Here is a 21,319-nt window from a genome sequence, read left to right as displayed (position 1 = left end):
ATAAGCCACAAACATAACATAATCATGAATCAAGAACATAATGGCTAATTATAATTAACATTAACTTAAAACCATTTTGGTTTTATAAACAGACTATGCCGGAATATATGGCTCCTTCAGTTCATTTTATAGACTGGTGCTTCTCAGCCTTCAAGGCGTGAATTAGAAAGAACCAGGGAAGAGGTGAGGTGAGGCAGGGAACACCACGCCATAGAAGGGTGCAAGGCCTACCAGGATCCAACAGGAATGAAACACTACTGCCTTAAAGACAACAGACAGACATGAATACGAAGTCCAACTGTCACTTTCTGATCCTGTGATCTTGGCTGAAAGTAAGTCTGACACTAAAGAAGAGCTGTTACCACTCCCTGAAGTTTTGGAAATTTGTGAGAGCCTATGTTATTTGTCACAAAAGCTGGCTGGAAGGAAATGGTTGAGGCAATGCTAATTCCTAGAATGATCAAGACAATGCTGCATAGTCGAGGAATTATCCTGCAAACATTCTGGTAATGTACCATCAGTCATATTAAAAAATATCTGGAGGTAATGTACTTAATTTTCAAAAAAAAAAAAAATCAAAGGAATTATTTCTAGCTTATTCAAAAATTTACTGCAAGTTGGTCAGTGTTTTTTTTTTTCATTGAATTTCATTGGAAAATGTCACTAAGTGCAATGATCACTTATACCCTTTATGTCATCATTACAACAGATATACAACATTAATCTTTTTTTGCAGCTGCCATATTCATGATTGTAATATATAAAAATGTATGCTCATATATGTAAGTTATACATTTACAAATATCGTTTTTTTTTTTTTTTTTTGAAGCAGGGTCTCACTCTGTTGCCCAGGCTGGAGTGCAATGATGCAATCACGGCTCACTGCAGCCTCAACCTCCCAGGCTCAAGCAATCCTTCCATCCCCAGCTTCCCAAGTAGCTAGGACTATAGGTGTGAGTCACCACGTCCAGCTAATTTTTTATTTTTTGTAAAGATGGGGTCTCACTTTGTTGCCCAGGCTGATCTCAAACTTTTGGGCTCAAGAGACCTCCCACCTCGGCCTCCCAAAGTGCTGGGATTTATAGGCATGAGCCACCACTTCCGGCCCATGTAATATCTTACTACTTCATTGTCTTCTAGGGTAGTTATACTTGAGCATTAAAAAATTCTGGTTGTTTTCCATTATTAATTGCTCTCTTTCTCTTTCTTTACATTTGGGCATTATGATTTCTTAAAAATTAAGGGCTGGGCGCAGTGCTCACTCCTGTAATCCCAGCAATTTGAGAGGTCGAGGTGGGCAGATCACTTGAGGTCAGGAGTTCAAGACCAGACTGGCCAACATTTGGTCTCTACCAAAAATACAAAAATTGGTCAGGTGTGGTGGCGCGTGCCTGTAATCCCAGCTACTTGGGAAGCTGAGGCAGGAGAATTGTGTGAACCCGGGAGATGGAGGATGCAGTGAGTTGAGATCACACCAGTGCACCCCAGCCTGGGCGACAGAGTGAGACTCTGCCTCAAGAAAAAAAAATTACTTAAGAACAGTAATGCGTACAGAACGGGGTTAGAGAAAGGAATGGTGGGTGACTGAGTTTCAGTTTCCTCAAGGGGACAGCAGGACTTCCTTCACTGCATGCCTCAAGCAGCACGGTACTGGCAATTAGTAAGTGCTCACTAATGGCTGCGTATTAGTGTTATTTTTATTACTGGCAAACACAAAATCTGCTTTTAACAAATATTTACCATTGCAGAAGAAACACAGTAAGCATTAAAATAGCAGTTCATTTTTCCCTATGTTGAATTAGTTCATATAAAACTGGGAAATTAAAACTGGAAAAGCAAAAAAAGACTTATCTTTTCCAGTCCATAAATGAAATCAAGAATGAAGAACAAATATATTACATAAGACAATATTATAATTCCACTGTTGACTTAGATAAGATAATCTCTATATGCACAATACATTATACATAATATCATGTTTAGTATCAACTTTTAAAATATATGGAGTATTTGCTTTATCTAAATATAATTATAGTAGCATATTTGTTGTCTTACTCACAAGCATGTTTTAGCCAAAGAAAATGATTTCTTTTAAGTGCCTCTTTGTTGGGATAAATAAAACTCAATTAAAGTATTTATATATAGACCTTATGACTTAGATTTGTTTTTCCTTCCAAGTAAAAATTTTAAAAGATTCCATTTTTAGCTATACACGTACAAATTAGTCTAAAGTCAATAAATACTTTAAAATACATACTATATCCTAAAGCCCAAAGAGTTACTAAGGATTTATCATCAAAATATTTTGGAAGGGGGAAAAACCCTAAATTAAGGCACTAGAATTAAAACGTCAAATCACAATTCAAAACAGCTTTGACAAACCCACTCTGTTCACATAGTGCCTCTTAAATTATAATCCTAACTCAGTTAAAAATGTTAAAGGTTTCATTACCCCTTCAAATTAACTATGTAAAAATCAAATTTTTGCTATAAATCAACATTAATGTAAAAAGAACCCACTATTTTAACCAAAGTATACTGTTTATCACTTAAATTGTCATGGAAAATACATTTTTTATTTAAATTTTAGGAGTCACATCATAAATTTTATATAATGCTTTCTATAGAACAGTGGTTCTGAAACTTTAGTATGCATCAGAATCACCCACCAGAGGACTTGATCACACACTGACTGTTCGGCTCATTTGATTAGGTCTGGGAAGAGGCTGGACAGACTTCATTTCTTTTTGTTTTTTGAGACAGAATCTCTCTCGGTCACCCAGACTGGAGTGCAGTGGTGAGATCTCGGCTCACTGCAACTTCCACCTCCTGGGTTCAAGTGATTCTCTTGTCTCAGCCTCCTGAGTAGCTGGGATTACAAGCACATGCCACCACGCCTGGCTAATTTTTGTATTTTTAGTAGAGATGGGGTTTCTTCATGTTGGTCAGGCTGGTCTCGAACTCCTGACCTCAACTGATCCATCCACCTTGGCATCCCAAAGTGCTGGGATTACAGGCGTGAGCCACTGCGCCTGGCCAACAGGCTGCATTTCTAACAAGGACCCAAGGAGGGCAGATGCTGCTGATCCAGGAACTCTACTTATGGAAACAAAATCCATACAGCCACACCACTGCTCAAGGATGAGAGCCCTATGCTTATCAAGACAAAAGTCATTTTCGTATATTCCAGATTATGAAGAAGAAAATATATCAAAAATTTCACTAAACGCATGTTTATAATTATACCTGGTATGAGGTTTAAAAAAAAAAAATGGTGAGGGGAATTAAAAATACATTTTTTTTTTACAAATAAAAATGAACCAAAGTTTTACTGGATTTGAAAGGAAATTCTTCAGATTAATAACATTTTCCTATTTTCCACATAAAATGAAGCCAAATTTCATAGTATTTAGAAGTTATATTTGGCTTACAATTTACAATCATCTCACATCTTTTGTGGAATGAAGCTGGATAAAAATAATATAAACCAATATAATCAGCTTTTGTAAATGAAATATAATAATTAATTTAAAAGAAGCTCAAAAAAGACATGTGATTACTAGAAATTCTTAAATGACATAGAAAAAGAAAGTGGCACAAGAAATGCTTACCCCCTTTGGCTCTGGAACAATCAAATGCGTGCATTTCTTATTGAGGGTCAGCTGGCAGTCCCCCCCATAGAACGTAACCAAAGCCCACAGGGCACTTCTGTCTTCAGATGACACCTGATGGGAAGTCAGAAAGAAGGCTTTTACCATACATTTCAATCTGTGCATGGCTGTATTTTCACTTTAGTAATATACTGCAACAATTCTGTTTCTCCCTTAATAAAATTAACCTAAGAATATCTGTAGAAAAAATAGAGAAGCTCTTAGCTATCTGCTTATTATAACAAAAACTTCACTCCTATCATAATAGTTTTACATATATAATTACTTATTTTTGCGTTGTCACCAAATGAATTTAAAAATATTTATATCCACATTCCAAAAAGCAGAATGGAGGATTATTTCAGTCTATAACAAAAACAGTCAGGGGAAGAAAAGCAGGAAGAACTAGTACACCATTCCAGCTTCCATTTGTGTCACTTTTGAAAATGTTTAAATACAACAGCAATATCAAAATCATATTTTAGGAATGCCTTTATGCTAATGGATAACAAATACTAATTATGAAATGAATAAAATAAAAATAAAGATAAAAGTATGGTGGCTTATAAGTTCAGGGGAAAATGTAAATACTACTTAACAAAGGAAAGAAAGAAGGCAAGCATAAAAGGAATAATTCTTATGCTTGCTCAGTGATGAAGTAACGACTCCAGATACAATGGCTTATGTGGTCAAACAGGCTTTCACTGTAAGAACAGAAACAGCTACCATTTATTGCCTGCCTACTATGTGCCAGGAACTGTGCCAAGTGCTTTATCTATACAGCTAACCCTTCCAACCGCCACGTGAAACAGGAATCATTCGCCCCATTTTAAAGATAAGGAAACACACTAAATTACACCTAATAATTGGAAAAGCTGGCTTTTAAAACCCAGGTCTGTCTACACCCAGGTCTAACTCCAAACTGGACTTTCCACTGTTCTATAGTGCTTCTCTAAGGGCAGTTACTGCTGGGAAAGTCAAAAACAATTTCTAAAAAAATGAAATTTTAGAGTCAAAAGCAAAAGAACATTTAAGAAAAATAAAAATATAAGCATTAATTCTAAGATAATCATTTAACCAAGTAAATTTTTTCTGGATAAATTTATTGTAAGTTGAGGATTATAGTTGTTGAAGAATCCTGAACTTTGTCTCAAGTTAATGTTTTAAAAGTACTGATAATAGCATATTAATCTCTTTTTAACTGCCAGTATGCAGCTTGCTAATAATCTAGCATTCTTCATCTACTCTCATCAATTTTACAAACATTTCTAGAAATTATTTTGTATTACACACTACTCTATAACTAGTAACAAGAACATGTTAGCTTTCTAAAAATCACTTTTCAAATCATTATTTTATATCTTGTTAATTTAGTAAGTCAACGTCACATTTCAGAAGACTGGACCAGGTTATTTTTATTAGAGGCTTTCACAAAAACATTTATATCCTACAGCATTTGGAGAGTTGAGATTTAATTATATGATAATACAGATTAATCCAAGGAGTCATTATATAATCTTTATTAAAAATGAAATTAAAAACAATCTAGATATGCCTTTAATACCAAGATTTGCCTATATGTTCAGTTAAGTATTATTTTATTTTACTGACTGCAGTAAATCTAGTCCTATACCCTATTTGGCCTGTGTCACAGGCGTAGACCTCAACAGGGTGCAGTAGATTGCTGTGGAAAGAACATCAGCTAGGAAGGAATGGAGGAGACCTGGAATTAATACGATGCCTCCAATAACTCGCTTATGTCAACTTGGAAAACTTCCATGACCCAGATTCTTCACTGATGCACGTTTGGATTAAATGACTTTGAACATCCATACCAGCTCATTTAATGAATCTCCATCAGCATAATTAAGAATGCTCTTTCCACACCAAAATGTTAACAATAGTTACTTAGTGACAGGATTATGGGGACATTTTTATTTTCATTTTTATACTTTTCTGTATTTTCCAAATTTTCAAAAGCATTAATTTTATAATTGGGGAAAAGTGCTTTTCTTTTTAAAAAACCATCTTTCCAAAATACCAATGTTATCATGTTGGCTAATAATGTCTCCTCAGTGCTGTAAGGCTAAAATCCAAAGGCTCCCCTGTGGTGTCCAGGCCCTTCCTGTCTGGCTGGCTCCTAACCACCTCCTCCTGCCCATGCACTGCCCCCGCGTGCACCTGCCGTCCTCACCACGTTCCGCTTTCCTGTGCCCCGCCGTGCCCACCCTCTGACCTCCTCTAAGACTCGGCTCAGGTGGCATTACCACTGTACTCCCACAGCAAGCTGGACAGAAATCTAAATACTTCTCACACTCTACAACTATCTGTTTGCTTATCTGTCCTCCCAACTATACTCCAAAGCAACCAGGAGCAGAGGACGAGAATTTCAAGTCTGTGCCCCCAGGAATAAAAGCTTTTGTTTAAACCAGTCAGGAACACTCTCCCTTTTCCTTCTTCAGGCCTCACCACCCCCAATAAGACACTCCTTGATTCTAGCTTACAGGATTTTCTCCTTGTCCAGTCTTGATTATGAACTCTAACACTCCTTATTAAAGAGTGTTACATGATGCCCTCAACTTCTCTGAGATCTTTCACAGTACCTAGAACAGTGCAAGGCACATGGGTAGGCAGTCAAGAAATACTGTTGTTGAGATACAGAATGGAACGGACTTTTTAGGCTTCTAGATTTAAATCATGACCTGGCCAGGCTCTCCATTACACTCTTGACCTATTCCCCAAAACCTACCCAGCACATTACAACAGAGGCCTCAGCCTGCATCAATACCGGGTCAGAAGAAGGCAGATGATCTCTGTGCTTCCCAACTTCTGCTGGACAAGCTCCCTTCCCTACCTCTCCCTGGGAGAGCTCTGGAAGACTCCAACAAAGAGCTCCAGCTTGTATCAACACCCTGACGGGGAAAAGACAGAAGGTCACTGAGAACCACCAAGAAACAGTCCTTTTGTAAAGCTGGGGTCCTGCCTGGCACGTGCGTGTGAGCGTGTGTGCGCATGGGTGTTCCAGTGTGCAGAAAAGGTGCAGATCCCTCTGACAGTCTCCAATCAGTGAGGACTAACCACTGGGAGCACTCCCTCCTGTTTCTGTACCTGGGGCCCACTTTCATTTTTGCATATGTTGCAACATACCGCATTTGCCCAAGGTCTGACCCTCACAGACAGTATGTTTACTGAGAGAGAAATCGCATCTTAATTAATTTGTACCCCTTTGCATTGCTCCTGTCACAAAGGAGGTACCCATCAAGGATTTGTTGGATCAAAGTCCCTTAGCTGCACACTGTACATATGTTTGTTAATATATCTTAAAACCAAAATAACATTTTTTAGCAACCACAAAATATTAGTGCTCCCAAAGCACTTTTCTTAAACTACAATTTCCAGAGTTTCTTCATAGAAGTGACTATTAAAGTCTTCCCCATCCCTATTTGAACAATCTTTCTCAACTTAAAAGAAATGCTTTTATTTTACCCCATGACACACTGGGGATTCCAGTTCCTTATGTTAAGTGATGAACTGCGGGAAGTAAAGCAAGTGGCCCACAAAGATCACGCTAATTCTGGATTCTCATTTTTCTTATCCACTGAATTTGCTAAAAGGATATAAAATACTGTCACAGATCTTGCTAACAAATTAAATTTTTGGCCACCATTGACCCAGCCACTCCCCTTGGTAAGTTTAGCACCAAGGTAAAATTCGACTTTTCATCTGACAGTGGGTGAGTAGGGCCTCTGCCCAGTTTGTCACCAGCAGAGCCCCTTCCCAGACCACACAATCGAATGACACTATTCCACTGCAAAGAATCAAGATATTCACGTTCTCTGAGCAGTTTGCTCACCCAGTTGTTTCTTTATGGATATCCATCCTCCTGTTCCCACAGGGACTACACTGGTGACTTCTCAGCTGAGAACTTAAGATCTACTTAGACCCCTCAGCCTGTGTGATGCTCACTGAGCCAGCTGATACTCCTATATCACTTTCTATCATCCTTTTCCTCCGCTTCCTGGGTCACAGAATAGGACCTATGTACACACACACCTATGTACAACTATCTTCTACCAATTTATGCTCTAAATCTTTACCTGGGTTGTTGTTATTTCCCAGCAATGAAAATAAAAATGATTAAATCTGACTTTATCTTGGCTTCTAAAAATAATATCCTACTCCTCCAGTATCACCTGTTTTCAAACTCCTTCTTTTTTTTCTCCCCAAATCTCTCTACCAATGCGTGCTATCCAAGGCTCTACTCCCAGTTACCTGTTCCTCTCTCCATCATGCTCTGTGGGAACTTCCTTCCTGCCACAGGATCTCCAAGTTCCTACGCTTCCATATCTTATCAACAGCCCAAAGTGTGTTTCAAAGCAGCGTTACCATCTCCCCTCGCCAATCAGGACCCTCCCTCTTTCCCAGCTCCATCAGCGGTGCTGCCACTCTCCTGGCGCTCCCCAGCGGAAACAATGGCATCATCTCTGGCATCCACCATGGGATCTGGCGCAGGGAGGTACACAGTGGGCGCTGGCTTCTCTCTCTCTGCACCACAGCATCCCACGTCCCCAGTACCTGCCGAGTCCCATCTGTTGCTAAGTCCCATGTTGTAGCTGCTACCCTGAATCCAATCTCCATTTGTCAAAACTCCAGCCTCTGTCCTGCCCTGCAAGTCATCCTCAGAGCTCCTGGATCAGTTTTACCTGCAATGACCACAAGTGATTCTAATTTTGTTTGCTTTTTGTCTCCCAAATTTTCTGAGGTAAGTATTTGTAACCCAAAATCAAATAACGAGGAAAAAAGGGTGATGAAGCATCCTGCTATCTACTTTAGCCAGCTCAAACTCATATACCTTGTTTTCCCATCGTCTCTATCCATCTACCCGCCTGACCATTTTTTCTTCTACATGCAAACGCACACCCTTGGCTGACACCAGTCTCCTCTCACCTAGCGTCTGTGTACTCCTGACTTCTCCTTCCACCTTGCTCTACGCAGAATGCCCTCCTCCCTTCCCATTTCCTCCAATTCTGTCCATTCTTTCAGGGCCACTCAAACCTTACATCCTCTCTATCAAGGCTTCCCTCGCCTCACAATCCAGACTGATGCCATCCTTCCTAAGCTCATACAGTCATACTGTGCCCCCCGAGTGGTCATATATGTATCCTGTATGTATGTCTATACTATACCTAATTTATTACATGTATTATATAACAATCTATTACAAATATAAACTCTGATAAACATAACTATCAGTTCTTTGGAAGACTAGTAATATTCTCTGGTGCTAAACTCATAGTTAATATTTAACAATATCTAATTACCTCATTTGAAACCCTATAATCATCTTATACTCACATACTTTTGATTTTCTTATTTATTTCACCAAATCAAGTCTTCAAAATCCCATGTCACTGTGACCTTCATCTCTGAAAAATGCCCATAGGACTCCCTGTCCCTGTCCCAAACTCAGCGTGGCCCTTCGTCCTCTCTCCCTTTCTCATTCAATTGGAATCATTTCTGGATAGTCGGCTCTGAGTCTCTGAAACCCAGAAATCCAACCGATGCAAATAAAATTAAATGAAAAATTCACATTTTAGCCAAAGTACATTGTGTTTATACATAAGTAGTAATGTTTTCATTTTTAAAACTTTTCTGATACGTTGATTGTAAATTTGGAACATACAGAGAAGTAGAGGAAAACAATAAAAATTACATGTAACCCCAGCACCCAGCATTTAAAAGGTTTTCTCATTTTAGCCAACTTTAAAGATCATTCATGTAAACATACACTTATAACAGATATGAAAAAACATTGCAAAATATAAATACCAACAAAATTCCTGTTAAAGAGAAAAAAAATAAGCCAACTTTGCTACTTGAAGGATCTCCATCAAATTAATGTCACAAAAACAAAAACAGGATTTTAGAGAACTTCCAGAATATAAAAGACACAAACAAAAACACAGTAACCACAGATAAATTTACTTATTACTGGGACAGAGGAGGGATCAAGTCAGAAAGAAGGCTTCAGACAGGTGATATTCTTTGTATTAACTGTTGAGTCTGGCCAACCTAACAATGCTAAACCAAATACTACCCAGCTCCATAATCCTCTATCACAAAGGCATAAGGAAAAACAAGATTATAACCAAATTTCTTTCCATCTCACCTAATAACTTGAATGTGCCCTTTTCTCAAAGGTGTGCATAGAGAAAGATGACTAAATGCTTTCTCAAAAGTATCACGTATGAGCACCAAAATGACAGCCTGGGATGAGGACTGTCAGGTCAAACGAGATGGGACATCCTACAGAGCACTTTTACCTTCCTAAGGACTACCAATTTTAAACAAATTACTCCACGTAATTCGTAAAACGACTTTAAACAATAACAATTTGATTTTTTTCAAACAGTTTTTATTATGATTTGAGGTTTTTCTTAGCTGGGAGTTAGAAAAACAAAATACAATAAAAAAATTAAATATTCAGATACTCAGAACTAACCACTGTTAACATTTTGGTTCCTCATTTCAGATAGCTCTCATATATTTGGTTGGTGTAATACTATACATACCTAGGCTATGGCCTGCTTTTGTCATTTAAAACGTTTCCCATGTCTTCATATGTTTTCATAAAACAGAATTCAAAAATGGCTAAGCAGCTAGACTACTGTGTAAGTATATACAATAGGTTTCTTAAACATTCCCAAATAGTGGATGATCTGATTGTTTCCAATTTTACCGTCTTATAAATAATGCTTATCAATAAATGTGAGCACCTTTACGTGTCAGTCTTTCCTTCCTTCTATCGACTTGGGATAAGTTTCTTTTTCTTTCTTTTTTTTTTTTTTGAGACGGAGTTTTGCTCTTGTTACCCAGGCTGGAGTGCAACAGTGCAATCTCGGCTCACCACAATCTCCGCCTCTCAGGTTCAAGTAATTCTCCTGCCTCAGCCTCCCAAGTAGCTGGGATTACAGGTGTGCGCCACCACACCCAGCTAATTTTGTATTTTTAGTACAGACGGCGTTTCGCCACGTTGGCCAGGCTGGTTTCAAACCCCTGACCTCAGGTGATTTACCCGCCTCCGCCTCCCAAAGTGCTGGGATTATAGGCGTGAGCAACCACACCCGGCCGACTTGGGATAAGTTTCTAAACACAAAAGAAATGCAGGTGAAAATGAAATGAGTATTTTAAGGCTCGACACCGCTCCCCTTTCCTAGGAAGCTGCTGTGCTGACTCCCATTCCTGGCAGCAGGAAGCAGGAGTCTGTCCTCAGCATCTCCACCAACACTGAACACACTGTTACAAATTCGATGAGCAAAAACGCTTATCTCATTGCTATTAAAATGTTCATGTCTTTGATTATAAAGTGCATCAAATGTTTTGTTACACTTATTATTAGTAATTCCTCTTTATAGATTCTAAATTCATTTCTCTGCCTTATCTGCTAAAGTCTTTTTTATTCTTATTGATCTGTATGATCCCTTTATTTATTAAGAAAATTCTTTGCCTGTATTTCTAACTGAATTTTCCTTGTCATCTTTTAATTTCATTTTTAATATTTTTTCATATTCAAGTTTTAAATCTTTTTTGTAATTATAAAGACCATTTTCACTCATTAAAAACTTTGTATCTTAAAAGCAAGCACAAATATTTAAATAATTTTAAGTGTCATGAGTTCATATTAAATATACAGTCAGTTTAGGAAATAGCTTCTCTAAAACTGGTTAACAAACAGGTCATAAATCCACATACAAAAACTCAGAAGTGTCATATATAAATAACTCAAGACTAACTGTAACCATGCTTACCTGAGAAAGGCAGGCAGTGATTCCAAAAAAAATCTGACATGATTCTGGAGAAAAACCATTTACTCTGTTTTATAGTTATTAAGATTACAATGAAATAAGATTAGTGCAACCTGTACTTCACTAACAGACATTACCCACCCACTCTGTCCCCACTCAGTCCATTTAAGAAAGAGACAGACTTAAGATAGACAAAGAAGAGTAGAGGGCAGAGTGGAATAGAGAGCAGTGGGTGGCACAGAAAGAACTGAGTGCTTTTCCGTAAAGTACATTTTGAAATCCAATCTCTCCACTTATATCATAAATCAAATGGGCAAAATACACTCAGACGGGGAAGCCCTTTGATCTCTGATAGCTAGCTAACTATACACACGTATAAACACACACATGCATATACACATACACACAAATGGCACAGCAGTTATTTTAAAAGCAAAATTAAAATGTCTTGCTTCTTTTAGAACGAAACGTTGTGAGTGCTTCTGTTGCACAGTAGGAAGAATCCTTCATAAGGGCTTGACTGAGCTCTAGTTTTATTATCTCCGCTAACTTTGTGAACTTAGGCAAGACAACTGTGAGCTTCAATTTCCCCTTTTTTGAAACAAAAGTTGGAATATATGATTCCAAAGATCCTTCCTATTTCTAAAGCTGATCTTGAAAATTCATTCAAAATGATTAATAAGCACTTACTACACATCACACACTGCAAATTTAACAAGACACAAGGCAGTCATGATCTCTACATGCCTGTAATTCACAGGCTATTCAGAGCAAACAATGACTTTTTTTGAATAATCTGGAGTGTGCAGAATTCAAAATGGGTTAAAGTATTGCTTCTCTTTCCCTATGGGAGAAAAATATACTGATTGAGATAGGTGAATCAAGAAAAATATCAGTTTAAAAATTCTATTCCAAATTTAAATAGAATTTAAAAATTCTATTCCAAAATCATATACAGATGAATCTTATAAACATTTGAGACTTCCCCGGCTGTAAAAAAAACTCTGTAGACTGCAATGATATCTTCAGCCCTATTACCCAAGATCTGTTTCCATCTTCCAACCTAACTAAGCTCATGGATTTTCTACTTCCAAAGACTTTGGGAAATATTAACAAAGGCAAATCTCAGAGCGCACTGTCTACCAGTGAGTCTCCCGGGCTCCCTTGTTTGTTTGTTTTTGAGATGGAGTCTTGCTTTTGTCGCCTAGGCTAGAGCACAGTGGTACAATTTTTGTTCTTACGGATGGGCAAGTAAGAGCTCAAAGAAGATCCCAGTGGCCGGGCGCGGTGGCTTACGCCTGTAATCCCAGCACTTTGGGCGGCCGAGGCGGGCAGACCACAAGGTCTAGAGATTGAGACCATCCTGGCCAACATGGTGAAACCCCGTCTCTACTAAAAATACAAAAACTAGCTGGGCATGGTGGCGTATGCCTGTAGTCTCAGTTACGCAGGAGAATTGCTTGAACCTGGGAGGCAGAGGTTACAGTGAGCCGAGGCCATGCCACAGGACTCCAGCCTGGGCGACAGAGCGAGACTGTCTCAAAAAAAAAAAAAAAAAACTCAGCTTCTTAAGGAGTCTTGTATAGAGAATAAATGACGTAGAACAGCAAAACCAACCTCTTAGCTCTATTCCCAGTCTTTTTCACTTCTTATAAAAGTAATAAATAACAACAAAATAAAAACAGGAACTAATTTCCTCCAACTCTTTAGGCTACGTACAAGAAAATATTAGAACTTCTGAGTTGGAGTTGCTAAAGTTCTACACATCCTCCAAGAAGAACTGCTTGTAGAGGAATGTTTTCTCTATTTCGCTATAAATATTTCATGATAAGTTTCCTTCCATCTGCATTGACTCAATGGGTAATAAGTGCGTTCAAGGGAACTGCCTGGCATAGTTGCAAGATAAAATAGAGCACATGACATAATCTCTTGCCAGGTCTAAAATTTTAGCAACTGTATGGTATCAGGTACTTGCAAAAGATATGATTTCCACAAGCAAGTTACACTTGAAATAACAGTCCCATGAAGCATCATCCTTTTAGGATGAAAAGGGAGCCACCAGGCCTAGGAGAATAAACAGGAGGCCTGTAGAATGCATCATTTCTGGCTCCTGACACAGTGCCAGGGCAGGGGCACTTCCATTAATGCTCCATGAAGGAACAATGCAAGCAAGGAAGCTCCCTGAGGGCAGAAATAGTCTTCTTCATCACTCTATTTTCAATACTCAACCCACAGCACATGTGCACCAAATCAATAATCCTTCTACCCAATGCAATTAAAAGGATTAACAATGCATGTTATAAATTTTCTTCTCATTTCTCTTCCCCAATTTACTCTTCAAACAATTCAAATAAGACTTAGAATTTTAGAAATATTCCTCATCTAGCTAGCACCACAAAAGCTGAAGAGAACTGGAGCTCCTGCCTCCAGCTCCTGGCCTAGAACTACTTGTCACAGCTAAGCCCCCTTTTAACGTGAGTAATGACAAGGATCAGGTACACAACATTTGGAACAGGATGGAAAATAGTAGGAATATAAGATGTAGACAAAACAATCTATCCTAACGAATGAATCCACTTTTCACTCTGTTAACTATCATTTCTTTCAGTCTTAAACCCAGAGTTCCCCTTTCCCTCCTCCCCCACTAAAAAAAAAGGATACGGCAGAAGAGCTCCACATTGAACGGACAGAATCACCCACGAAGGCTGAAAAAGAAAAGATTAAATAAAAAAGTATTCTCAATTTACAAGCGGCATGATACTATTTTACTAGTGTTGTTCTTAGAAATTAAAAGTCTCTGTTATAACCTATTTTAAAACATCCAGATTACAAGTATGAATATTCAAATAGAAATATTATAGTCAAAGATTAGTTACTAATACCCAAGATGAAAAATCCAATTATAGAATGAAGCACTACCATATTTTTTAAAAATTATGTATAAACATTTAAGTTCCAGGTTTACACACTTATTACTGCTGCCCCCACGATTAGGACAGGGGAACTGCCACCCATCCTGCCTCACCACCGCTGCCACCTCATCCAGGGCACAGTCAGCCCCTCATATGCTCCCTTCTTGAATCCCAAATTCAATCAAGTCTAAATTCATGAGGTGTTTGTTTGTTTTAGTGAAGTCAAGTAGATACAATGTTTGTAAGCCATAAAAATTATTTCTAACTCCCTGAAAATCTTTTTTATAAATTCTAAAAACTGAGGTTAATTATAAAACAGATTAATTACTACCTTTCTGGGTAATTTATATTTTTGAAAAATTATCCTGTTTCTATGTTTAATTTTTATAATTACACAAATCATTATCCTGATAGCTCTACTTCACAAAATTACTATCTAAAAATGTAGTAATGCCTCCATTACTACATTCTGGAAGGCAGCTGACTTCTAGAAACTTCAGCCAACTGAAACATACATATATACTCATTACCTACCCATCAATTCATTCATCAAATATTTATTGAGAATCTATTTTATGCAGAAATGGTGCAAGGCGCTGGGGATGTAACAATGAAAAAGAGAAAGGAAGTCTTTGGTCTCTTGCAACTCATATTCCAAGCTAATGATCTTCAAGCCATTTTTGTCATGTACACCTTAAATAAATTTCCGACAATGAAACGCCTCCCTTATCATGTTTTAGATGACATCTACAAGTTTTCAGCATAACTCTAAATAAGCATATTTTCTGTGAGAAGAGGAATATTAAACATTTTATAAAATAAAATAAAGATTGGCCACTGTGCCTGGGATAATTATTTCATGATGATTTGACATTTACCAAAGGTTTTAAGTAAGTTATTGGATTAGTTATCTGAAATCTGAAAGAAGGCACTTAATTTTTCTATCTATGTGCCTTATCCAACATATCTTCACATTTTTTGATAGTCCTAGAAAAATTCCAGTTAAATTTTAAAAAATGGGCCAGCATCAGGAATCTGTACTGGCCTTGACACTTCTGAATTCAGAACACCTTCATGTGGACCAAGCTCTCCTCTCAACAGCGACACCCAGAAACCCCTCTCTGCTCATGATGCCATGACTGAGCACTAAGGGCAGAGTCCCTAAAACCAATCTTTCTAGTTGCCCTTCCGTCTGCTGTCCGCGAGAATTTTCAGAGCCTGGGGCAATGCACTCTAAGATTAGGATGGGTGAAGGTTTGGTTCTTCCATGGAAAGTGGGAGGGGCCCCTGTGACCACAGGCGTGTTCTCAGGCAGCTTTAGGAAGGGCCAGTCCGGAAATGTTATCTATTACCTTACAACCATCCACGCAGCATACATGCTGAAAATCTCCCTCCAGGGAGCTTGGGTAGGATATCCCAGTTTAAAGACTGCTGGCTATCATAAAGTCCCATCCAGGCAGAGTAGAATCACTGCGGCCCTACTTTAGATAAGTTTAGATAAAATAATGCAAAATTAGGATGTAGGCCACAGTATAAAGCAGAAATGGAGAACTATAAAAGCAAAGTAATAAGGAACTACTTATCCTAAAGGCAAAGAACAATATATAAAAATAAGCCAGTTGAGCGCAGTGGCTCATGCCTGTAATCTCAGCACTTTGGGAGGCCAAGGCGGGCCCTGGTGAGAGGTCTGAGACCAGCCTGGCCAACATGGTGAAACACTGTCTCTGCTAAAAATACAAAAATTAGCCAGGCATGGGAGTGTGCGCCTCTAATCCCAGCTACTTGAGAGGCTGAGAGAGGAGAATCGCTTGAACCCCGAGGCAGAGGTTGCAGTGAGTTGAGATCACACCATTGCACTCCAACCTGGGAGATTCTGTCTCAAAAAAAAAAAATTAAATAAAATAAGCCCACTACAAGTCAGCAAAATTAACATTTCCAATGATACCCAAAGGCCACTGAGAAAAGTATCTCAATTAAAAAAATAATTTAAAAAGTTTTGGTGCCCAAAGAAAGAAGTTTTAAACATTTATAAGATTCAAATATATAAATGATAAACTGCCACTGTGTATAAAGATGCCTTATTTTTAAAATGCATTGTCAAACTTCCTATCAAGGTAAAGGGCCAACAGATATGCCTCTAGGGAACCAGGTCTCAGCCTTCAGTCCTATGAATTCAGACTCAACTATTAGCAGCAGGATCCAAAATAAGACAGGCCCATAGGTTCACACTAAGAGTATCAGGATCTACTTGAAATATCTTAGAGTGAAGGCAAACTGTTGGATCAGCTCCGAAATACTCTATCACCTTGTAATGTAACACAATAGTCCCTGGACAATACAGGTGCTGCCACAAATTACAAGCAGGCTGGAATGTTACCGGGTACAGATGAAATATGTCTGTCACTCATTTTAAAATACTATAGCCAGAGGGGGAAAAAGTTGGGTTTGAATACAGTAAACTACCTTGGCAAAATGATGATAATCCTAGAAGCTAACTGTTAATTGTACAAGTAATGGGTATTTCTACTTAGCCTTATATACTGACTTTCCCAGGAATATGAATACTGTGTAAAATGAAGGAAGACTGCTTTGTTTAGCTCAGAACTTCACAGGAATTGATCACCATTCTGAAATGTCACCTCACAGTGGCAACCCCACTTGTGGGGTATGAGATCATTCTGCAATTGCAGCAGCTACAGGCAGTGACTCTACATATAGCAAAAGCCATGCCCAAGTGTTTACACATTGAAATATATATTTATTATTTACTTTCCTTTTATTTCGCCTTCACATTTCAGTTTAGGCAACAAATTTCAGTTTATATATACATATTTTAAAGGTTGGCTTACGTATCGATTCATTTCTGGATAATGAGGGGCATGCTACAAAGTATTTATTATAGGCCGGGCGCGGTGGCTCAAGCCTGTAATCCCAGCACTTTGGGAGGCCGAGACGGGCGGATCACGAGGTCAGGAGATCGAGACCATCCTGGCTAACATGGTGAAACCCCGTCTCTACTAAAAAATACAAAAAACTAGCCGGGCGACATGGCGGGCGCCTGTAGTCCCAGCTGCTTGGGAGGCTGAGGCAGGAGAATGGCGTAAACCCAGGAGGCGGAGCTTGCAGTGAGCTGAGACCCGGCCACTGCACTCCAGCCTGGGCGGCAGAGAGAGACACCGTCTCAAAAAAAAAAAAAAAAAAAAAAAGTATTTATTACAAAAAGGGGGTTTAGGGTCAGGCAGGTTTAAGAACTACCTCTGGTAGTTGGCCTGGCAATAATCACCTAGGCCCCAAGGATGTGTTAGGAAGATTACCCTTTCACATAAAATCTGCATAAGATATGCAAAGTTACTTTAATGAGACAATAGGTCCAGGCTATTGTCTGAGAGAAAGAAAGTTTGTAGGAAGGGGAAGGAAGGGACAGATACTGTTCCTACAGCAGTACAAGGAAGCAAGCCAGGGACAAAAACATGTTCCAAAGAAGAGGGTGCCCCAGCTCAGGACCTCATCCCTGCGGTAAGTCACACAAGGGGCACTGGGTAAACGAACCAGGAAACCTGCTGATACTCAGTCTCCACAAAGGAGTCTGCACCCACGGCGAGTCTGAGTGGGCCACACTGAACCGGGCCCATTAGTGCGTGGACGTGACCATTACCACCACAAATTCATAGTCATTCTGACTTCTACAGCAGTATCAAGTATGGTTTATAAACAGCTTGTCTTGAGACAGATCCACTTTCAGATTTATTTCCGAAATTCGAGTTTGTGGCCGGGCGCGGTGGCTCACGCCTGTAATCCCAGCACTTTGGGAGGTTGAGGCAGGCAGATCACTTAAGGTCAGGAGTTCAAGACCAGCCTGGCCAACATGGTGAAACCTCATCTTTAATAAAAATACAAAAATTAGCCGGGCGTGGTGTCGCACGTCAGTAATCCCAGCTACGCAGGAGGCTGTGTCACGAGAATCACTTTAACAGTGAGCAGTGAACAGAGATCACACCACGGCACTCCAGACTGGGTGACAGAGTGAGATACCATCAGGGAAGGGGAAGGGGAAGGAAAGGAAAAAGGAAAGGAAAGGAAAAAGGAAAGGAAAGGAAAGGAAAGGAAAAGAAAAGAAACTCAAGTTTGTAAAACTACAAGGCAGTTTCCAACCCTGGGTACTGGGGAGGTCACCACTTCCCAGCAGCCAGGCGGCTTCTCTGGCCCCGCAATTTGACTTAATGGCAATCTTTCTATTTTTTTTTCCCTTTTCCTTTTTGTTTAAGAGATGGTGTCTCACTGTGTTACCCAGACTGGAGTACCGTAGCTATTCACAGGTGTGATCACAGTGCATGGCAGCCTTGAACTCCTGGCCTCAAACAATCCTTCCACCTCAGCCTCCTAAGTAGCTGGGACTACAGGTGAGTCCCACTGCACCAGGCTGGCAATCTTTCTTAATTCCTAACACTGTTATTGTTAAACCATGGTAACTTTCATACTGATTTCTTTTTAAGGCAAAGCATTTAGTAACATGAAAAGGGAAAAAATGGTAGTGGTATAGAACTATTTTAAAACAAATACTTAATAGAGAAGATCTAAAGCAAAATTGAAGCATTGGAATTACAAAATTTAACAAATTTTTAAAACATACATTTTAACAGACGTCAACTAACTTATTAGCTATAACATAATACAGTAGGTGGATACACAAAATCTGAACAATTCTTCCACCAGCTGAATCCCCCATTTTCTGCAACAAATTACCCACAGGTCAAGCTAGATACATCCCAGACGACCACTGGGTAGACAGTGTGACTAAAGGTCATTGTGACTCTTGTCAGAAAAGAGTTCAACAACATAGTTAACGGGGGACTCTCTTGAGCTAACTGAAAATGAGGACAACTTGCCACAGTGGGGATGGAAAGTAACCCTGTCCTAAGAGTTACCTCCTGACAGGCCTTAGCCTGGTTTTGGAATGAAATACACGCTTACGATAATTCAAACACCCATTTGATTCAAGGCATCAGATCTGTTTCCCATGACAGGTTTCCTTGGCTCAGAAAACTTCCAGGCAGTGGTAACATGGGACGAGTTCTGGAGCAGGCATAAAGGATGACCTAGGATTACTTAGGACATACAGAAACCATGCTCTACCTTGGTTTAGCTGAAAGGGCCTGAAGCTAAGGGAAGTTACTCAGATGTTAAAGATGTCCACAGTTATGTGGCAACTTTCCACATAAAACAGGACTTCAGGGCCAGGCATGGTGGCAATGCCTGTAACCCCAGCACTCTGGGAGGCTGAGGCAGGTGGATCACCTGAGGTCAGGAATTCAAGACAAGCCTGGACCAACATGGTGAAACCCTGTCTCTACTAAGAATACAAAAATTAGCCAGGTATGGTGGCAGGCACTTGTAATGCCAGCTACCCGGGAGGCTGAGGCACGAGAATCACTTGAACCCGGAAGGCAGAGGTTGCAGTGAGCCAAGATTGCACCACTGCACTCCAGCCTGGGCAACAGAGCAAGATTCCAGCTCAAAAAAGTAAATAAATAAAAAAATAAAAAATAAAAATAAAATAAAACAGGACTTTAGCAAAGATACTGAAAAGACCTATATTGAAACTTCAAGGTACTGCCTGCAAGATACATGAGGAAAAGATATAAAACAAATTCTATTTACTACTGACCTTTACAACAGGTAAGTCAAAGACTTCCCGAGCTTCTCCCACCTCTGGATTGTCCCCATCCTCTGAGATTATGTGTGAGGCTAGTGCATTGTAGGAAACTTCCTTCGCTTTTCCAGCCTTGAGAAGCTGAATGACCTAAAAAACAAGAAAACCCACACAAATTAAAATGGGCAATACTGTACTGCACTCTTGAATTACAGAAATAATTATTGGGCATAAAGCAATTTTTAATAAAAACACACCATATTCCCCACATAAAAATTAACAGCCTTTTACTCTGAATAATATGCCAATGAAACTTCTGGGGACAATCAAAAGCAGCAAATCATGATTCACCGACCAACTAACGGAGGCTATTGTGAGTCAAGTACTGGACATGGTCTGTCCTCAAGACAGATGGGCTGGACAAACCAGGAGACAGCACAATCACTGCTGCGGTGGGGCCATGCACATGGCGCTCCTGAGCTTCCAACTTAAAGGCTGGGGCATGTGGAGTTTCACCACAATTAGGGAAAGGTTCTGCAAAAGGAGATATGTGAGCAGAACCCTCGTGATCGTCTGGGTGTCAGGCAAAAATCTATACATCAAGAAAGAGGGAGCAGTGTTGAAGGCGCTGAACAGGTGAATACAGAGCAGACCATAAATGGGCTTTCTTACACACCACACAAAAAAGTCTGTGCTTCATTCTGGGGTATATGCAGGGCCACTGAAGGATTTCACACAGGAAAAGTAGCACAGATTTCATACAAAGATGACTGTCCATGTGAAAAGAATGGATTGGGTGGGCTGGCTGGGTTTGGTTGGCTGGGTGACTAAAGACAAGAGGCCCGTTAAGAAACAAGTGCAATAACCCAGGTGAAAGAGGCATCCACTAAAGTGATGTCATGAGGGGCAGAAAGGAGGAAGATGTGAGAGAATCGGCAAGCCTTGGTGTCTGGAAGGGGTATAAGCACAAGAGCAATGTCCATACTGAAATGGTGGTAAGTACCACTCACTGAGGAACACATTAGAAGGCCGGCAGGTGGGGGACGCAAGGACGTGTTTTAGTTTGGGCATGTCATTTTTGAGGGGCCATGTGTAATATCTGGCAAGAGGTATCCAGTTGCAGCTAGGAAAAGATGTGGATCTCCCTGACAGAAAGTGATCAGCATATTACACAGACAGGAGCCACAGCCATGAGCGTGAAGGTGGTCGCAGTGCAGAGTGGCAGGTGAGCTAGAGAGCAGACACAGCAACTGATACTTCAGGGACAGGTAGGAAAGTGCAGTGTCACAGGAGACGAGCATC

General features: G+C 39.7%; 1 protein-coding gene across 4 annotated transcripts in view; it reads right to left on the bottom strand.

Moving 5' to 3' along the window:
• The window catches only part of PAXIP1 (PAX interacting protein 1), a 60,455-nt gene that overhangs the window by 35,846 nt on the left and 3,290 nt on the right, over positions 1 to 21,319 (bottom strand). For 2 of the 4 annotated variants that reach the window (XM_033194824.1, XM_033194823.1), the window contains exons 2-5: positions 20,033 to 20,167; positions 14,117 to 14,160; positions 11,459 to 11,522; positions 3,612 to 3,725 (exon numbers count right to left, since the gene is read on the bottom strand). In XM_033194824.1, the coding sequence (XP_033050715.1) occupies positions 3,612 to 3,725; positions 11,459 to 11,522; positions 14,117 to 14,160; positions 20,033 to 20,167 (357 nt within the window). Of the gene's footprint in view, positions 1 to 3,611; positions 3,726 to 6,399; positions 6,563 to 11,458; positions 11,523 to 14,116; positions 14,161 to 20,032; positions 20,168 to 21,319 lie in introns of all 4 variants that reach the window. The other 2 variants (XM_033194825.1, XM_033194826.1) reach the window with 2 other exon arrangements.

This window comes from Trachypithecus francoisi, unplaced genomic scaffold (assembly GCF_009764315.1).
Source record: "Trachypithecus francoisi isolate TF-2019V2 unplaced genomic scaffold, Tfra_2.0 Lachesis_group4, whole genome shotgun sequence".
Lineage (NCBI taxonomy): Eukaryota > Metazoa > Chordata > Mammalia > Primates > Cercopithecidae > Trachypithecus > Trachypithecus francoisi.
This window is presented reverse-complemented; position numbering and strand designations above follow the sequence as displayed.